The sequence below is a fragment of the Eutrigla gurnardus genome, assembly GCF_963514095.1.
Source record: "Eutrigla gurnardus genome assembly, chromosome: 11".
Lineage (NCBI taxonomy): Eukaryota > Metazoa > Chordata > Actinopteri > Perciformes > Triglidae > Eutrigla > Eutrigla gurnardus.
In genome coordinates, this window is record NC_139925.1 from 7,424,183 (window position 1) to 7,444,867 (window position 20,685).

The 20,685-nt window shown below is 43.6% G+C and overlaps 1 protein-coding gene across 15 annotated transcripts in view; it reads right to left on the reverse strand.

Annotated features, from left to right (window-relative positions):
- The window catches only part of LOC311021393 (neurexin-1a), a 236,604-nt gene that overhangs the window by 75,328 nt on the left and 140,591 nt on the right, over positions 1 to 20,685 (reverse strand). For all 15 annotated transcript variants that reach the window (XM_084021926.1, XM_084021934.1, XM_084021938.1 and 12 more), the window contains one exon: positions 4,923 to 5,104. In XM_084021926.1, coding sequence (XP_083878052.1) covers positions 4,923 to 5,104 — 182 coding nt within the window. The remainder of the gene's footprint in view (positions 1 to 4,922; positions 5,105 to 20,685) is intronic.

Consider the following 20,685-nt stretch of genomic DNA (forward strand, 5'->3'; position numbering starts at 1 on the left):
TGCTCAGTAATCACTGAATGGAGTGTGCATAATCGCAACTCCAAAACTAAAGTGAACTCCAAAAATACATCGATGATGACATCTTCTTACTTGAGAATGGAGATGCTCAGACCTCCTTTTTCCTTTTCTCAAGCCAGTTTACATGATGAATAGTGTAGAAAGCAAGGGTTGAAACTGTAATTAAAGGTGTCTTCCATCAGAAGAAACCCTCCTTTCCAGGAGTCAGCTAAAGGAGGACCGAGGGGAGCGATGCTTCGCCGGAGAAGTCATTATTTCCCCACCATCCTCTCTGCTCTATGGAATACATTAACTTCACAGTGTCGCCGTCTTAGCCACAGTGCCTTCATTGCTTGTTTTTTTTTTTTTAAAAGGGGTGCATGCAATTAGAAGAAGGGAAAGAAGGAAGTGCTTGGAAGAGTCCCCGACCCCCACACAGCGATTGAGTACCAGCACAAAACAAGCTCAGTGGGCCCCTCGGGGCCCTGCCTGAGACTGAGGAGAGCCTCTGATAGTCACTGTCACCGCTGCTCATTGACAACAAAACAAGGAGGAAAACAACTACAAAGCCTCCATTTCACTGAATAAATGGCTTCCTAAAAATGTATAGATGGATTTCCAATAACAGACGCCTGTCCTCGTTTGTGGAGGAAAAATAAACGATGCTTCCTTTGTGGGGGATAAAAACACCTTAACGGCATTAAAGTGAATCCACCTCTACTTTATTATTCGTAAATTCCACAGACATGGCACGGTGAAACATATTAGCATGTTTAACTTCGACACCCACATCGTATCGACTTTGTTCCGATTCTTCCCCTGTATGGATTACCTTGCTGCAAACACCAAGGATCATTACATCCATAATTCCCTGTTTTGCATAATGTCATTGTGAATATTTCCCTGGATTTGACTTTCAGCTACAGTGCAATTAATTATATAAAGATTACTTTGATACTTTCCCAGGGCATACTACCGTGCAAAGACGAGCCTTATTTCCACATGGGATACGTGTCCAAGTAGTCTCATGAATATGCGTCACCTTCATAGAGAACCACCGTAATTGGAGAAATGGCGGAGGCATGATTAGGAATCCAGTCCTCCTTCCATGTGCGCTACAGTAATGAGCCTGAGGAAAGTGATTGTCGTACATTTGATGGTTCACTGACTTCACAGTCATTGTCTTTATCTGCGATAGAAAAAGGAGAGGCGGGGGAAGGATCGCAATTCCTTTGAGGTGCATTTAAATCATAGTCCCCACATATTACTCAGAATATTCCCTCTTGAGAGTGTGAGCTGAGATGGCGTCCTTCAAGCCCCGCTGGGTTTCCTGTCATCATGAAATGGGAGCAGGAGATTAGGGGGGTGAGGGATGTAGAGGATGGAATGGGAGGGGGGTAAATACTGAAATCTGGTCCAATCCCATCTCATACAGCTGAAGATACACTCCTACTAAGATATTTCTGCACAGAGCCGAGGTAACTGGAAGGAATGAGGGGAATACCGTTGGGAAGCAGCCTTAATAAATTGTTTGCAAAGTGTGCATCTTGGAATAAACTAACAATTCCAAAATTGGCACATGCATAGTTAATAAAGGAGATTATACTTATTCAATCTGTATGCTTATTTTTACTTTGGATTGCCCAAGGTGAGTGGAACTGACCCAATACAATGTTATAGAAAAATAGGCCAGAGCCATTATATGTAATGTTATTTCTCACCACAGTGTGAGCCACTAAGGGTACAATTCAAACAGATAGGGGCTTTTTGCAGGTGACTGGCTGAGTGCCGCTATTCCTGCATAAAAAAAACCACATCAACGTGGCACATTTTGCACAGCTCATTGTGTTTAATGGAGTGCTGTAAAACACGTCCTTTCCAGTGTAATTAATGAGACAGACGTGTGAAACATGTATCTAGAGGGTTTGTATCATCAGTTTTCCAATTTCATAATATACTTGTGATTTCATTTTCTGCTATTCTTCCATTTGGCTGCATCGCAAAGCTCAGAAAATATCCCTCATGACAATTAAATGTCACAACCAATTATATTTTGCTGAAATACTCCCTTTATAAACACATTTTAAACACAATGACAATTTCATCAGCCATTCCTTTTCTGTTATTGCAAATATTTCAATCAAATATTTTTAATGCTGTCTTTTATTGATAACATTTGGCAAAGCGCTTTATAACGCACAGAATGCAAATAATAATACCCTTCCATCCGGCGTTTTTGTGCGTGTATAACAGCCCCGTTGCTCATTTTAAATAACTAGATGAATGAAAATCAAGAGCATGGCCGCCGTTTATATTTCTCTTCTGTGCTTTCTCTCACGCTTCTCTCGTTTTCTAATGAAATGCAACATTTCACAAAGCCCCCAGATTAAGGTGCAGAAATAAATAAATAAGAAGACGCATTCAGAATGACTGCTGATGCAAGAGGAGAGGGGATTCTCGCAGCACATTTCCCTCGCTGTAGGAACATGCCTTATCAACATTTCGCCCCTGTAAAATGTCAATGGAATGCTGCACATTTCATCAACAAGGCTACACGGGCCTCTGCTGTAAGCTGCGTGATCTCCCGGCCCTGTTAGACTATGTGCGTTTCCCCTCTCTCACCTCTCCTGTCTGCATAGTTCATGTCTCTTAACCTCTAACGTTAAAAAGCTGGCATACAGCCTGAGACTGTCTTCTGCCCCGTGTCTTTCCTCAGCAAACGTCTACTCGTGTGTTAGCGCTAGCGTAGACAGAGTCATAACAATGCATGCCGGAAATATCTTCCAAGACGTTCACATGGCACGGCTTTCCAGTCAGTGTGCAGTGCAGCGGCTCCAAGCAACAGTTTTTCGAGGAATTCACCTTTACCTCTGGTCTCGAGGGCCTGAATTAATTAGCGACATGATATTTAAATCAAATGCAAAAGTGTGGGAAATGTTCAGCAATAAGTTAGCAAGTGTGCGTGATGTACAAGCAAGTGAGGACATTTGTATGTATTAATTCAGCACTGCGCTGGGATGAGCTACCTAGCAAAGCCCTGTTGTGCCATTTAATTTAAAAAGGCGCCCCGTCTATGCAAATCGCCGGAGAGGACATTTTTCATCACTCACATGAAAATAGCGTATAAAGGAAATCTCGGCCCGTTTCATCCCCGTTCAGGTGTTTGGTGCAGGTGGATAGGAGCCCAGAAAGCAGCAGAACACACAAGGATCTCAGTGGATCATTTTGAACATCAGAGAGAGCACATCAGTGCTTTTACACACATATTCCAATTTATGTCCTTTTGAACATCTTGTTTGTGTCCCTGCGTGGCATCTGGTGATGCATGATGTGCTTGAAAAAGCTTGTATCTGTTTAAACTCCTGGCTTAAAACTAGGGGCTAAAAATCACTTGGCGCCAAGGTTTGGGCAGATAAAAAGACGTGGCACAAAAAGCGAACCCACGGCGAGCGAGTGCGGAGGTGTCTCATGAGAAGAACATCGGGGCTGCTGTGAGTCCTCTGGACAGCCCTTCTTATGTCACCGTGTGCTTACTGTATGTGTGCGTATCGGTGCGTGGGCAGCTGCCGTTGAGGCAAACTTCAACACCAATTTCATGTTTGTCAGTGTGCTGATCTGTAGCTTTGTGTACGTGCAATGTTCCTGCATGCTCCTGGCCAGCACCAGTGTTGTGTGTATGTGGGCGGGACATATGTGAACGTTCAAACGCTCATGTGCATGCACGTACTAATGTTTAAGATAGACAATTAACAGAATGAGTACATCTGACATTTTCTATAGTTAAATGTGAAACTTGTATTACAGCAGAAAACATTATTACCCATATGATCTGTAACAAAATGTAACAAATGTGTTAAAAGAAGTGGAAAATAAAGAGCACATGCAGGATAAACATGTTCAGGCTGATAACCACTTAGTTTGGTGTTATATTCAACATGTTGTTATTGATGTGTCATGATTCAGGTTGAGCACCTCACCTCTCTCTTGTTTCTATCACGCGACAAGTCGATGGGGGCTCTCACGGTGTCTCAAAGGTGTTGTTAACGAATAAAGAAAGCCAACAGGCAGCACCCAGCAGTGCACATGCTGAATAAACATGGATGTGCAGACAACATCCAGCCTCACTCTTCCTACCGGACATACTATTTTTAATTGGTTGTGGAATATTTAAAGTGAAGGGATTTTATGTTCATGTTTTATTTTTTTTAATGTGCCATTTATTTGCCATGGCCAGTTATATTTAGCAGCTCCTCTAAACGTTTAACTGTAGGCCAGCAGTTACATCAGAATAATTATATAGAAACCCATAAATGTGTTTTTCCATTTTCCGTATGTGAACTTAAACAGAATAATGCATTAACAAGCACATGAAAAGGAAACGGTTAAATCCTACTTATCATATGCTAAAAGATGCTATTTGTATATTTCCACTGAGTTTTATTCTAGCCAGCAGGGGGGCCGTAGTCCCTAAAGCACCCTCCTTCCCAGGCTAATGAGTATAGCTGTTGGTATGAGGGTGCTAGCGGGCGGAAGGTCATGTGGTAGCCAGAAAAATGATGTCCAGGCGCATTGTATGGAAACAACCCTTATTACTGCACCATTTCCTCAATCCCTGCCGCACACACACACACACACACACACACACACACACACACACACACACACACACACACACACACACACACACACACACACACACACACACACACACACACACACACACGTAAACGTACTGATGGTCAATGGAAGTATGCAATTTTGTTTTGAGCCCCACCCATTTCAAAGCAGTGGGAGAAGAAAACACAATACAGAATAGTGAGAAACTGATGGAGAAAATGTGTTTTAGCTGCTTTATCCTAATGCACTGGGTGTTGTTTGGTGTAATGCACATTAGCATGCTGATAATGAACCGGTTCTTGACTTACGATGTGGAGCATCAGGAAGTCTCCGAGACCAGAGGAGCTGTCCACCCTCACCAGGACAGCATCCTTCAGGTGCGTGCTGAAGCCGATGGCTAGCCGGTCTGCCCTCGTGCTGGGACGTTCATTCGGCGGCCACATGTACGTGATCAGTCCACCATCTCGTCCAAATATGTACGTCGTTCCCGCTGGAGAAAGAACAGGAGGGAAGAGCAAACATATGAAGTTAAGCGTGTCAACATAAAAAAAAAATTGTTATTAACGCAGCAAAGGCGGCATCAGCGGCGTGTGTACACAGCAGCGTTCGATTGTGCTGAGTAATGACTTTGCAAAGCACTGAGCAACAGATCACTCTTGAACAGCTCTTAGCCCCGTCTGAGGGTTTAAGTACACTTGTGTCAATTCATGAAAAGGGTGGGGGGTGGAGGGGTGGGACTCTGTGGAAATGAGGGAGGCAGGTACTGGTGCCACTTTCCTCATAACGCTGCACAATCACTCAGCTTTACTGCCACTGGCTGCCTCTCCTCGGGCGAGTGGTGTCCCAGGTAACCGGCATGCCAAAGCGGGGCTCCTCCCTGTTTCCCGCGCTTCATTAGCAGCCTCAAAGGCAGACACGGGCGGCAGCATTATTGACTCACTGGTCCAAGTGTGCCCCCCTTGCGACCTCCAAACCAGCTACATCCTGCCTCGCTGCATTAGCGCGTTGTCTAGCAGCCGTATGAAAGGTCTGAACGCGACCTGGAAGATGGAAGAGTGCTTCTAATTACGTCGCTATTCAGCGTCACGGCATTATGCCAGTGACCTAGTCAAATTGACGGTTGGGAATAACTACGTCTCGGCTAATGAAGGAAGCGGTCTATTAAAAGTGGGAGCGTGTTCCGGTACGACGCCACAGTCTCAGGTTTTGATGCTTGCCAGCCATCCATTCCTTCATCATCTCAGAGCTGTCAGAGTTGTCTCGATCAAATAAGTGCCTATTTCTCCCCAATTAGGAACCTTCATTAGGGTAGCGTTTCGATTCATTTCTGCCAGGACGTAGAAAAGTGCGCTTGGGGAAGAAAAGTGTGTAAATGTGTGTGTGCAATCGTGAATGAATGAGTGTATGATTGGGAAATAAATGCCTGTGAGAAGGGCTGCAAAATAAATGCAGCTGTGAGATTAGCATAAAAACAGCTATCTTCATGAAAAATTAGACAAGGAGCTCTGCTAGTGCGATATGCATTCACATGTGTGTGTGTGTGTGTGTGTGTGTGTGAGTGTGTGTGAGTGAGGAGGCGAAACAGCGAGAGCGAGCGTGTTAATATTCATAGGGACAGGGAGTTAAACAGCCTGAGCCTGAACAATAGATTATAAATCATTCTGACTGTAATTCCAATATTTTCTTGTAAACCAGTTCACGAGGATATAAAACTATCGATATATATTCTGCATTTATTTATATATTTGGGTTTTCTCCCCCTTTGGCTTTCCGTCGCAGCACAGTGATTAAAGCGCGTCACTCGCCTCTCAAGTTGCTTTTCCAATTCCACTCCCTCATTTGAGTCAATACGCGCTGTCAACCATTAGCTAAAACGGATTGCATCATTAATTAACAATAATGTGATTAACCAATGATGTAGGGACGTACAGATCTATGGCGGGATTTATTGTTTTCATAAAGCATAACTCGCGTTTGTGAATCGTAATGAAATAACACTGTAAGCATTCGTGTTCGCCCCTAATGGATAAAGCGTTATGAAGCCTGATGACTTCTGCACAGGAAAAGACATTATGTGTAATATATTTTGCGAGGCAGGCATCATTTCTTTTTCATGAGGTCTGGCGGGCCGCTGCTGAAAAGCCTCCCCGTTCCACTAACGCATATCTGATTTTGGCCCCTTTCACTGAGCGATCTCCAATTCATGTAGCTGGTGCTGGACTGTTGTCACTGTCTCCGACTTTCACCCCCCCAAGCCACCAAACACTTGCTCCATGCTCCAGCTTATTATAATTAAGCTCTTTTAAACCATGTCAGTGTGGGAACTCACTGGGCCCTTAAGCGTCCATTTCCCCCTACTGTCTATTCACACGATTTGACACCCACTTTATTCCACTGACAGCGTATTTACTGTTGGTGACCTAAAAAGAAAACAGAGAAAAAAAAAAAACACTTAAATATAAAAGATTGCTCATTTCAGTGGACTGGTATGCAGATCTGGCTCATGAACCCTTAAGCCAAATGGATAAACAGCAAGACTCTCATGTCAAGGCACCAAAGGTCGACTAGACTAACGACTCGGTGACAAGTAATTACATAAACGGCTCCAAAGCAGATCCAGAGAGTGAAGATAATAAGGTTGCCGATATGTGGCAAAGCAGTCTCAAATCCATACGAGCATGTAAGACCGGCGGAAGAGTCCTTGAGGGACGGTTGAGGATTAAGATACATGGAGGGAACACGGCTAATGCACACCTACACGGTAGTGCAGTGGCGTGAAATCCGCAGACACGTGCCTGCGTAACTCCAGTGGTGGGAGTAATTATGCACTGGCTAGATATTTGTTATTTGTGGGCTCTCCTGGGACGCCGGGCCCCGATATGGATCTGTTGTAGTCATTAGATACAGTCACGTCCTGGAAATACTTGGCTGTTTGTTGTCTCTTTAATTTGACAAGAGTTTCAGCTTAGTTCCTATCCATCGACCGTATGAAAGGGAAAAAATAGCAGAAAAGAAATAATAGAACATGATCAAGGTCCAATGGCGGGCATTTGAGATAGAAAGCGTAGCACTACTCAACATCAGATCGACGGAACAGAATGTACATTCAGCTTTTCTTGCTCCATTTGTATCGCCTACATTCATATGGATTTTCCCACAGAAAGGTCACGGTGTGGAAAGCGAGAGGTTTTGAGGAGGTATCGGTAGTTCTTACTCGAGACCACTCCAGATGATCAGACCTCCAGGATGAACTCCTCAACCACGAGGCTCCCGTGTTAAAGGATAATGAATGAATGTGTCCTACATCGAGAGCTGGCTGCTCTCTGCTGTGTCTGTTAACATCAAGGAAGATAAACATTGGCAGATCAAACACTCTGCTTTCATTAAAAATGTAGCACCATCCCAGGAGTTCCCCCAGCATTTGGCCAAAGAGGTGTGTGGGATAGTAAGAGTGTAGGAAAGAGAGCGTGGCCTGTGTGTGAGAGCCCTCTTGGCACCGACTTCACAATGTCCATTTCTGCCGGAGTGGAGCATATAGCACAACAACTCTGCGGTGTCAGGTGAAGAGGCGTATAGGTGTGAGCAGAGGGAGGGCGATCTGGCTCCGTGCCCCCCGTGTAGCCGTTGTGCTGGTTAGGATACACAAATCAAGCAGCCTGCTTGTCTCTGCTGCTCGGCTAAGGTCAGACCCGCAGACCGTCTTTCCTCTGACCTCCAACACCACCATCATAACGAGCCTCATATTACCACCTCTGCCGAGAAACTGGGGAGGAATCCAATCATAATTACATAGTTGTGATGGAAATATGAAAAGGGGAGATGACATTATGGATCTGCTTTCCGTCAGCACCTAGCACTTGCGTTCCCCTCCTTCTGCTGCCAAGGATTCCCGTAATGACTGGTGTGCAAAAATAGATTAGCAGAGATGTGGCATATAGAATCTCCTTTTTTTATCCTTTCCGTGCTTCTCGTGAATGAAATACCAAAGCGAGATAACCTCTTTTTCCACCCAATCATCGTCTCTATATATTGTAAATGTTGATGTGAACACAGTGTTTTGCAGGTTTACTTTGCACTTTCATGTATTTATAAGGAACATGAACTTAATAAGGACATCATCTGTGTGATCTTTGATGCACGTTAAACTCCTTTGTAATAATTGCACTGACAAGAATGGAACATCCCCAAAGCATTTAAAAAGGACCAAACTATATTAAGCACAACATCATTTGGGTTTATCTTTGGTCTGTGCCCCTCCCCCATGGGAGGAGTACAATTAAAAGAAGCTTAATGATGCCTATTGGATTACTATTTCAGTTTCCAGAGAAATCATTACCACGATTTATGAGGACACTATTGTCCAATAAAGCACTATTGGTATCTGGTGAAGGAGCTACCTCCGATCAATGCTCCTGAAGATTTAGTGCCATGAGGGAAATTGTTAGTCAACTTGATCAATTTTTTTTCCTTCCCCCCCGATCCAACTTTCTCACCATATTTTAGCTTTTGGGGCAATTAAATGGTCTAGTAGTTGAGGAGATGAGGTGGTAAATAGATTGTGGGGTTATGAGCGAAACCTTTTCAAACTCACATCTTTTTTTAGCTGCGTTCTCCAACTTTGCAGCGATTACAAAGCTGTGAATTACAGAGAGTCAAATAGGGGCACAGTTCACACAGCCTGGTGAATAATTAAATGATACATCACACCGGATGATCCAAAATAATGGTGCCAATGCAGTGTTATCGGCATCTATCTAATAAAGGGATTTTCCTCCTCAGGCGTCTTTGCCAGACGAAAATACATCAAATAGTATTCAAACCTCTTGTGACATGAACCTGAAATAATAATGGAAGAATGAAAGAAGCTAAACATAACATGATTTGATTATTCAAATGCCAATAGAGCTGAAATCAAATGAATATGTGTCTTGCAGTTATTTCAACAGGCACATTGCAGGACAAAGAGATCTCAGCTTTCAGCATTTTAAATGCATGTTTTGTGGATTATGTCAGTGAATTATTGTGGCTCTGGAACCAAAAGTCACTTCAAGCCATTTTAAATACATTTCCAAATGAACACTATCTTAAGTAACTGTTTCTGCACATCTTTTTGTGGTAGTGGCTGTTCCCACTACACTGTTAGCATACAGTTAGTTCCTGACACGATCGCTGCTGCTGCTGTTGCCACAAATGTAAAACATCTCTCCTGTACACCACAGAATGCTTCCCAGAAAAAAGGACCGTGAGGAGGACTCTGCTCCCCTGTCGGTGCACGGCGAGGCTTTGTGCTGGCGAGGTGACATTACTGTCAGGGTTTTTTTTTCTTCTCTGTGCCAGTTTGGTGTTCTGGCAACATGCTGGGAACTTAACTGCTCCAAAGAAGGGGGGGGAGAGGAACTGTGGTATTAACGATCACCTGGGATTTTGGCTTGTCTCGTTCACCTTTCCGAGTCCGGCTCCAAAGGGTTGCGGTGCACTGCAGTGGCGTTCAGTGCTACTTAACCAAATGTGTGCATGTACGGATCCTTCTCAAGAGCTTATAAAGCATGTGGATATGTAGGCCAATTTGACTTTGATGCAATTCCCTTAGGCAGGGAGGAAATATCTTGATTTTTTCCATATCCACATGTGGCTATACAATGAATGAGGAGCAGGTTGGGGGATGCACCTCTCCCAATGCAAACTAGTGTCACAGAACCTTCCCATTCATTTGGCAAAGAAGCTCTTTGTACCAGAACAGCACAATAGGCTAATACGTTATCTCCTCCCGAGCTAATTAACTTTAAAGTGTCATCTACTCGCTCCTGGCAGTTCTGCACCTTTTTGCTCAAGGACACGAGAGAGCTTTTTTTTTTGTGATACAGTAGATCCATTCTGCACCGAGTTGTCAAAGGGAACTGCTTTGACTGGTGATGAAAATCCCACATCTACTCATAATGTATTCTGCAACACATGCACTGTGAACATCTTGTCGTGGCAAAAGTTACTTCCCACACCCGGCACCATGTGTCCACTGACCTACAAAAAGAGAGCCCCCGGTATTTGGAATAGCAAATGTAAGAGTTCTCGGTAAAAGAGGTCAAATAAAGAGGGAATTATTTTAATGTAAAATGTCACAAAGTATTATTTTTACATTTTAAAATGTATTCTATTAGATGAAGTCTAGTCCCAAACTTGGAGCTTCTGTAACTCGTCCTCACGTTCTAGTCATTTAGGCATTATGTCATACTTTAACCTTTGTCTGAAACAGTAGAATATTAGTGTTTTCAGGTTGGTTCTAGAGGAGGCTTTTACAGTGGGAAAGTGCTTTTTGTTGTACGTTGGATTAGGAGCCAATAAATGGACACTAAATGGAAAATGGGTCTTTTGTACTCTTGTCATTGTAAATTGGTACATTTTCAGTCTGGCGCTTTTGTCTTTCTTAACTATGTCATTAAACAAGAGTCATCATTTTAAAACCACCATAAAAGCCTTTATTATTACAATAATGATGAGTTTTTAAATGTTTTCCCCTGGACTTTCACAGATATTTAAAAACAGATGAAAAAAAAAAACCTTCCAGCCAGATGTGAATTCATTAGCAGGAACCAAATGCTTGGACATGTGAGGTGATTAGACGCTCGTCACCTTTGACTGGCAGCCTCGGTGTGTGGGATTAATTAAGTACAGTGAACAAGCGCCGTGACTATATGAGCTGAGAGCAATTGTTCCGGTTGTTTGGAGTCTGCAGTTAAAGCCCAGCCTCTGGTCGTCCGAGCCGTGGGCACCAATGAAGAAAATTCGGTTGGACAATGAGAAGTGGAAAGTGAAGTATAGCGGATAAAGCCAGATCCCTGTGGCCAACCTCAAAACCCCCTCACCCAATCTCTATTTTTTCTATCTGCTCATTGTTCCACTGCAGTACAGCGAGGTCCTTTCAACAATTTAAACATTGCTCTCAAGCTTTACTCCTGGTGAAAAAAAAAGCCATTCTCTACCTTCAGTGTTGTGTGAGCAGCCTTTTGGGAGACTAAAAAGGCTATGGATTGTTGACGCGTCTTAATCCTCTCTCTGCACAAACAACTGCCTTCCTTATAATGGGATAGGCAGTTAGAACGGAACCGGTAGGCATGAGAAAAGGTTTCATCACAGGTTGAGTCTGGAACAATCCTGTACAACATTCGACTGCAATGACAGCAGCACAGAATTTTTAATGTGACTGCTTGCACTAAATGTGCGGAGCGAGGATTCCCTCAACAGGATTAACACACGGGATAACTATTGTGGAAGCGTTTCATACATCTCGGGAATCTCGACCATCGAGTGGAAATTGAGCAATTTCGCCAGCTAGCCTATAACTTCTGCAGATCTGTCATGAAACTAACACACAACATAAAACACTGTATACTGCACATTCTGCTTTGCCTCCTTCCACATTTCTCTCCCTCTCTTTTTTTAAGTGATAAATCCTCCCTTCAGTCTTTATCAGACGGCTGGAGCTGAGCTATTCTCTTTGCAGTCAGCAGAAAGCAGAGTGGACAGAGGTACTAAATCAACCAGGAGCGCAGACTGCCTGCTTACTTTATGTTGGCTTAATAAGTCTGGGCATATTGGCACATATACAGCACAGTCGATATATACTTTTACAGTTCATTGCCCAAGGACTTAATCTTCACCACCGTCCGATAGACTATCCAGTTATATATATATATATATATATATATATATATATATATATATATATATATATATATATATACACACGGCATTTGTTTTTAATGCATGTCAATGATGGTTAAGTTATTGTAGACAATACATGTAAATGATACGCGTTACTAAGGGAAACATGGATAAAAAAATACAGCTACCTTCAAAAAAGGGAAGAATGTAAAGTGCTCCCTGAGTCTATAAGCTAGACTTGGCAAATATTCTAATAAGCCCATTTCCACAGTATTGTTTGAAGAATATCCAGTGACCTATGAGCCTTAAGCTTCTCCTAATGAAGACAATCCTAAAGTAGCATTTCTGCATAGGGCAGCTGACAGTGTCCAACCTGCCTTCATAAGCTGCAAAGGATTAATCCCCCCCCCCCTTGCTAATTTGATGTAATTAAATTAAGTGGAGACTAAAAGTGGGGCACTGTCGCTTGCCCCCATGATTGGTCATCCTTATTAGAGGGTATAAGATGCCGCCTGCAAAATTATAGGAGCAACAAAACCTAATAAAAACAGGGAGAGAAAACACAGGAGCACTCAAGTCAGACCTCAAGGCTGCTACAGTACAAAATGACCACATCAGGGAGGAAGGAGGGGGGAACGAGAGGAAGAGACGGAAGGGAAGGGAGAGATAACGATTTGCGATAGAAAAATTGTTGATTAGAAAAGTAGTTTCATGTTTTCTTTTTCCTCCGAAGGGACAAAGGGCAGAAACACATTTAATACTTTCTCAACCTTCACTGTATATTTTCTAAATTCCTATTTTTAAAGAGCATCTTCCTGAAAACCTCGTCTTTGCTGACCTTCAGTGGTTCAATGTCTCATCCTATCGCGTCACCTTGCAGTGATGTACAGGACGACTTCACGTCTCCGTTGGGTGTGGTTACAGGCGCAACACGACACACGTCTGACAACACCCACCCAGAGGTCAGAGGTTGGGATAAAAAACGGCATATCGGCCTGGTGTTAAAGCCCCGAGGAAGGCAAACACATGATTGGCTCTTAATTATGCAATTAGCGATTGAATGTGTGTATAGTAAACACCTAAGACGTCTGAGAACATAGCCTTTGACACAGCTCTAATCCTTCCCTGTTGGCATGGCTAAGCAAGGACATTAATTATGTAATAAATGTCTGCTCAATCATGTTTAAGAGCAGAACTATTGATGTTTCCATCTCGCCAAGCTGACTTTAAAACACTTCAAATGGTCTCCCCCATGGGAAACAGTGCATTGCACATTTCTTTGCTTTTAACTAAAAACTACATTGAGATTTGAAATGAATCTGACATGGTTTGAAAGATGTTAAAGCTTAACACTAGATGACCCAATATGATAAATAACGTAGCAAAAATTAAAACTACTCCAGTATAGATCAATAAAAAGACAAATATGGGTTTTTACAGATCAAGCTAACTACCACAATACTGGTAATTGATTATTGATAAGAAGCTCAAAAGTTTTGCAAAGTAAAGCTAATTCCAATAATAGGTGTGACCATAAATGGTGACCCCATTGTATTTTTGAAAGCTCTCGACTGAAGATAGTGACCGTATAGTTAACCTCTTGCGTCACAGAATGGGAAGGGTGACAGATCTTTGGCACATCGAAACAACAGCCAACACAATTTGGGACCCATAACAAAACCTTATTGGAGTATGTGATGAAATATGATAAAAACAGCACCATCAACCCAACGGTTCTTCAAAAAGCAGCTCCCTGGTTTGTACATGTCTGTCACATGTGCATGTGTCCTGCCTGTTTTCAACTGCCCCTTTGTGGATGCACTGAATTGAATTTGAATGTCTGAAGTGGCAATATAGCTGGGTGACAGAATTTGGTGTAAGATTGGGACTCAAGAAATCTGCCCCCCCATTTCACCATTGCAGTACTTCACAGTATTTCATCCTCACACTGCTCCGAGGAGATAAGCCCTCACCTCATCATGACGGGGCCCCCGGGTAGCCATACCAACTACGCTCACTCTTCATGGCAGGACACCATCAATTCATGGTTGAGGTAAAGTTGTGCCCCCTGGCCTGGTAATATAACGCCATGAATGCTCAGTCGACCAGTGTCACTCACACCCTTCTGCCCCCCTCCCCTGCCATGCTCACTTCCCCTAAGCCCTGAGTGATGCATGAGCCCCTGCCTTGTGGAGCAGAATGGCCCATCCAGGCAGAGCTGACAAGCCCCACTGTCTTAATGGGGCAATACACCAAACGGGCCCTTTGTTACCCTGACCAGCTGCATATCTGCCTCCCCAGCCAACCGCCTTGGCTCTGATAGAGGTGTCTCACAGTATCGACAGCTTCTAATTTACTCTCTCATCATCACTTGCCTCATTTGCTTCTCAGACTCAATGCTCCCTTTCTCTCAATTCGGGTCAGCCATTTTGTTTGCCAGCAATTTGTTGATTGGATTTTTCTGCATCCAGTGTTTAATTTGCGTGCCAGCGAACACACATATCAAAGTTGGACTTAAATAAAATCGAGCATCAGTCAATTCTCTGCTTTTTTTTCTTCTCCGTTCGCAGTTAAAAGCCTCTTTGACTGATTGCGTGCCATCAGACATCAGTGCATTATTTAGTTTCAGTGCGTAGCATGTAGCAAACATCACAGCCTCCAAATGGTCTCTAGAAGCTGTTGTCTTCTCTATTAGGGAGCCAACAGATGTGGAGTATGACTGCAGTTCTAATTACCGAAAAAGACAAGTGTGGGGGATAATTACACAGTGGGAGTGAGGCAGAAAACAGAGTCCAGGGCCAGAGATCTGATCTGAGACAAGAGACGACGCAGGCTGCCCGTCGCCATATGCAGCCCAACCTGCATCAGCACAAACACTGCTCTCGCAGGGAAGCTGCTCTTGGATCAGACGGAGCCACACTGAGCACACACCTACGTTAACGCTATTCATAAAAGCAAACGCTAAAGCCGTCTATACTATTCCTGTGTGATTACCGAACGCATGTGCTGCACTAGGACTTTCTTTGATGTGTATTCACACATCCACATATCAACCTAAAGACCGCGCCGCCGTCTCTCTTCGTTATTAACAAATCACTGTTTAGCTCAAGGCCAGGTACATGTGCAGTAGGAAGCTCAAAAGCGGAGCAACACTTCAAAGACTTGCAGACACTGTTTGACACACGCATATAGGAGGCACTGCACAATATGTGCAGTATTCATTTTACATAAACTGGTAAATGGTAGCGTGTACCATACGCTCACAGACATAAAAAAAAAACCTGATATAGTGTTATATATGTTTCATGTTATCACACCATTTTATTTTTACCATTTATTCCTTTGCAAGGTGTACCCAGGAGACAACGAGCAGGCCTTGGCTTTAATTGCAGGATTAAACATCTGCTTTGCTTATTGCTGACTAGCCTCACTTTAAAGGAAAGCCTCTACTAAGTGGTGAGATATTATTTAATTAGCTGCATATCTTATAGAAATGAAGCAATACAATTGATGGAATACGAGTAAAGCAGCAGAAATTAACATTGCATGTGTACATAGGTGTACCAGAGGGAGTTTTGTCGTGCAGCATAACTACTGCCTTTTGCAATTTATACACAGCTCTGCCTCCCCCTTATCAACAGCCCGTGTGCTGTAGGAACACCATAACAGAGCAGTGCTGTCCTTTATCTCCCACCGATGCCATGTATCTACCAACAAATAAATAGAAAGGAGAGAAGAAAAAAAAAAAGAAATCTGCGTGGGTATGCATTGTATTTCTACACTATGTTGCAAAATGTATGCTAATATTAGCTTGCACTTAGGTAGGCGTGTTTTTATCAGCCCATGCCAGAAGGCCTGAGGCTCTAAGAGATGGAACGAGCAATGAGGAAGGTGAAATCCCACACAATCCTATTAGAGTGGATTAGGGGGTAGCTTTCTTTCTCTTGCCACTCTGCTGCAGGTGAGCAATTGTAAATTGCAAAAAAAAGAATAGTTATGACATGGTTGGTTTTTATTGAGGCCTTCTATTGTAACAAGGAAGCCATTCATTTTTTTTTTTAAACATTACATTTTCATCAATAATCCAACATAACATGATATTAAAGTGGTTGGGTAATGATTTGTGAGCTAAAGGAAATTAGAACACTGTCAATCAAACCACCCACGTAGGAGAGCTAAAGGATGGACCAAAAACAGACATGTGGAATTTAAGAAGAGGCTCATTATCGATCAGATGATCAATGGCAATCATACAGTTCCGTCCTCTGCGAGCTGGCTGCCACAGAAACCCTTCCCCTCTGGCCTCCCTTGTGGTTGAGGTTATCAGGCTGTAAAGGCTGAGAGATTTCAGACTTCATCTTCTGTTTTTTTCCCCTCTGACCTTTCCCAGAACCCAATTAGACCATCACTAGGGGAGTTATAACTGTAGTCTTGAAACTACTGTACGCCACCGAACAATTTTATTTTTAAATCCTTTAAGTGCACATACTTTTTTTTATCATTTACAGCCAATTTTCAATTCTATCTCACCAATTATATGTTACATTATATGAATTTAACTTTTCCCATGTGAAAATCTCAGAATAACTTCCACATTCTCACTCTGGTGACAGTGATTCAAAGATGATCTGCAAGTGGTGATTGTTGTCCATGCAGTGAGCTTGTGTGCATTTGTGAGTAAATGTGCATGTGTGTGTGTGTGTGTGTGTGTGTGTGTGTGTGTGTGTGTGTGTGTGTGTGTGTGTGTGTGTGTGTGTGTGTGTGTGTGCAGGCTTGACTTGCACAGAGATAGCTGCTGCATCATCTTGATGACAGAGAATGAGGCTTCTCCAGGGTGACTGAACTCAATTCGGATTAGATAAATAAAAGAAAAGTGCGATTTGGCATTCTTTATCTCCACTTTATTTATTTCAATTGATCTATTTCTTCCCCCCTTCCTTGTGCTGTTCCCCTGGGAATCGGAGAGACATTCATAGAGTCAATCAGCATGGAGTGTGGAGAAACAGTTAAACTCTTTCATTAGCATGTTTAACACGCTGACCTGCGCTACAGATGCGTCACTCCTCCACGATTCCAGTCTTTCTACCAGTTATTGTTGGATGCAGAAGTCCAGCAGTGGTTCAAACACTCACAGTTATTGTGGAAGAAATCCTACTTTACCTATTTATAATGCTTTCCTTTACATACATTCTCACACTCCTCTCAGTGTCACACTATTTTATATGCACTTCTAATTTCTATTTCTACCCTTTTCACAAACGCACAAATCGTTGACATATCCAAGTTCTGCTAGCCAATTCAAATACGCACATCGACATCGTACACTGGAGAGTGGAGCCGTTTACTGTGATAGTCTCCCTCCCACTTCTGTGCAAGATGACAGGTTTTCTTTATCCCACTTGTTAGTCGAATGGAGGCAACGTTAGCGGCGAACATTCACCGGGCAACTTCTTATTTGAGGTAACTTTCAAAAAATAACTTGAAAAAGGAAAGCCAGAGGTGTAAAGAGACGGACGGAGGGGACGGACAAGAAAGAGGGAGATGGCGGAGAAGACGACGCTGCGGAGGATGATTCACTCGGTGCCTTTTGGGTAAAAAGCTCTCTGACTCAAAACTCATCCAGGACCGATGCATGTTGAGTCTAAGGAGGGGGCTTTTTTCCCTTCTCTCTTTCTCCTAAGTCTCTAATCCGAAACCAGACACATTACTCAGTTGACCCCTCGCTGCACAGTCAGGTCTCATTTCCCTTTCTGCCATCCTTCGCCTGGTCACCACCGAAACCACACAGACCACTGCGGGCGCAAAAGGCTGCCCACTCGGTCTGCTTGGATGGACTCTGGAGACCGACCGGGGGGGCTGGGAGTCGGGTGTTAGGCAGAGTGGTCGGGAAGAGATGAAGTACAGAGGGGAGGGAGGAAGGAAGATGCAAGCATGTTAAAGACCTAAAGTGCAAACAAATTAGAAAAAAAGGGGTGTTTGTGTTCTCACACATCAGAGAGAGAGGGAGGGAGGAAAATGAAACGACTGCAGTCTTCACTCTCATTCTCGGGTCAATAACTGCCTCTGCTCCCTCTAGAGCAGAGGAACATGTACTCAGATCCTTATCAGGGCAGCTATCATCTCTGCTGCCTCACAGAAGCAGAGATACTGTCATCCTCACACTATCGCAGAATGACATCAGCTCAGAGACATGGGAGTAATTATATTACACAAGCCCACAACACACCGGCAGCGAACATCAGAGAATACCCGCCTCTCCTCTCCCTCATTCTTTTAGCGCCCTTCCTTTCTTCTATCTACACTTTCTCCACCTCCGTTGTTCTTCATCCCGTCTTCTTTCTTTCCCATTTCTTCCATCCGCCCTCCTCTTCGCCCGCTCATCTGTTCCCTGCAGCAGTGGTAGCACAGACCAGCACCATCTCTAATCCAGTCTACCATTAGCTCTGAAGGTGGAGAGCTTTAAAAATGATTATAATCACTTAAATTGCTTTGCTGACTTCGATCAAACCGCCGGGTTTTGAATACAAAAGCTGTGTGTGCAGCGGTTGACGGAGCAGGTTTTGGGGAAGGTGTGTGTGTGGAGGGGGGGGGGGACATGTCTCTTGAGACATGTTAAGTAGATCACATAATCATCATGGATCCGGAGGTTGACTCTGGGCCTGTTTAACATATGTGCTATGACTCAGAGAACGAAACCCATAGCGTAGTCTGAGAAAACAAGTGAGGACGGGGGACGGGGGGCGGGGGGGGGGATGCTGTATATTTTGCGCAGGGAGTTGCAGATCACTATCGTCTGCATTTACCAACGGGAGTTAGGAGCGCATAATCCACAGAAATCCACAGAGTCTGCTTTCCCATTACACACCGAGATGCATTGCTTAAACTCGAAAACACTTTTCCTGTTGATCAGATCATCTCATCTATCCAGTCTCAACGATTAATAACAGCGGGAACAGAAGAGAAGATGATAGCCTAGTTATCCAGCATATCGAGTATCGTATCCATCTCTGGGAACGAAGACTATCACCTCTGGGAGTCTGTTGGTGATGAATGGTATGTCTGCTCCTCAGAGTTGATACTGTCTGAACCTCATTACTGCTAGCCCTAAACAAACAATGCATCACACTCCAACTCAATTTCATACATCCTGACCATGGTAATTTTCTTCTTCTTTCCACATAAATCAATGACAGACATACCAGTTCAATACAAAATGAAATAAAGCGTGGTTTCTGTCGCTGAATGCTGATGTATATAAAGAGAGAGAGCAATGTGTGTTTCCCTATGCGTGCTCGGATGTGGGAGAAGATTTGGAAACATGTGATGGATGCCCTCCCCCCCATCGGGCCAGCCGGAGTTGTGCTGCTAATTTAGCGACACACAAACTGAAATAGTGCATTTTCATGAAATGGAGGCAATTTCCATATAGAACTAAATGTCAACACTCTATTAGCTTTGTTTGGTCTAATCACTTGAGACAATGTTAAATGCACTGTGACAATAATAGGATTAGATTTTAACATTGGTGGTGACACCAATGTTTGGGGGGGGGGGGGGGGGGGGGGGGGGAGACAGGAAGAATCTAATATAGCATAAGGCTAGTTTCTGTTGTTACAAACACAAAGCAAAAAAAGCTAACGTTAAAAACACAGAATCAAACCAGAGGGGCTTCGGCTCTTGCGTTCGCAAATTAAGACTGAAAATAAATGAGCAGTGTTTAATTGCTGCAGTGAACAGACACTCCATGTAAGAAACAAGCCCCTTGGAAATCAAACCAATCGCAGCACAGCTAAGACAACAGCGCTGGGGCTTCTACAACAGCGGGCTTTGTCCTGCAGCCAGGTACCATGTTGAACAGCATGCCTCCCATTTTGCATTCGTGCACCCTCCGAGCGCTGATCAACCATAAATGTAATCACGTTACCCCCCCCCTCTCTCTCTCTCTCATAATAGCAGCACGGTGGAGGCAGCATCACTCACTATGATATTAAGTTGTGGAATGTGCCTGAAAGCACACACGTGCCCCCGGGGTCCCGAGGGGGAGCAGGAGGCGAGCTGAGCATTGTCCGCTGCAGACAGGTCACGGCAGAGTGGCCTAATTGCCTCTCTTGTTGTCTCAGTAGGCCGGCAAACCTCCCATCTCCCTCATCATCACTGAGGAGCTCTGACTCCCTTGTTCATACAGGTCTAACTCTGCCCAGTGATCCAGGCTCCGGTTTTAGTTTCTGAGCTGTTTCTATGTTCTTAAAAAAAAAAAAAAAAAAAAAGTGCTGCTCTGCAATGGTGTAATCTCAACTTGTACTGCTAAACTTTAATATTAAAGAATCCAGAACATTGCAGGAGAGATACTTATACATTATTAAGCCAGTGTACTCAGTGGAATCCAGGGTACCTCAGCATTACGTCAGTGTT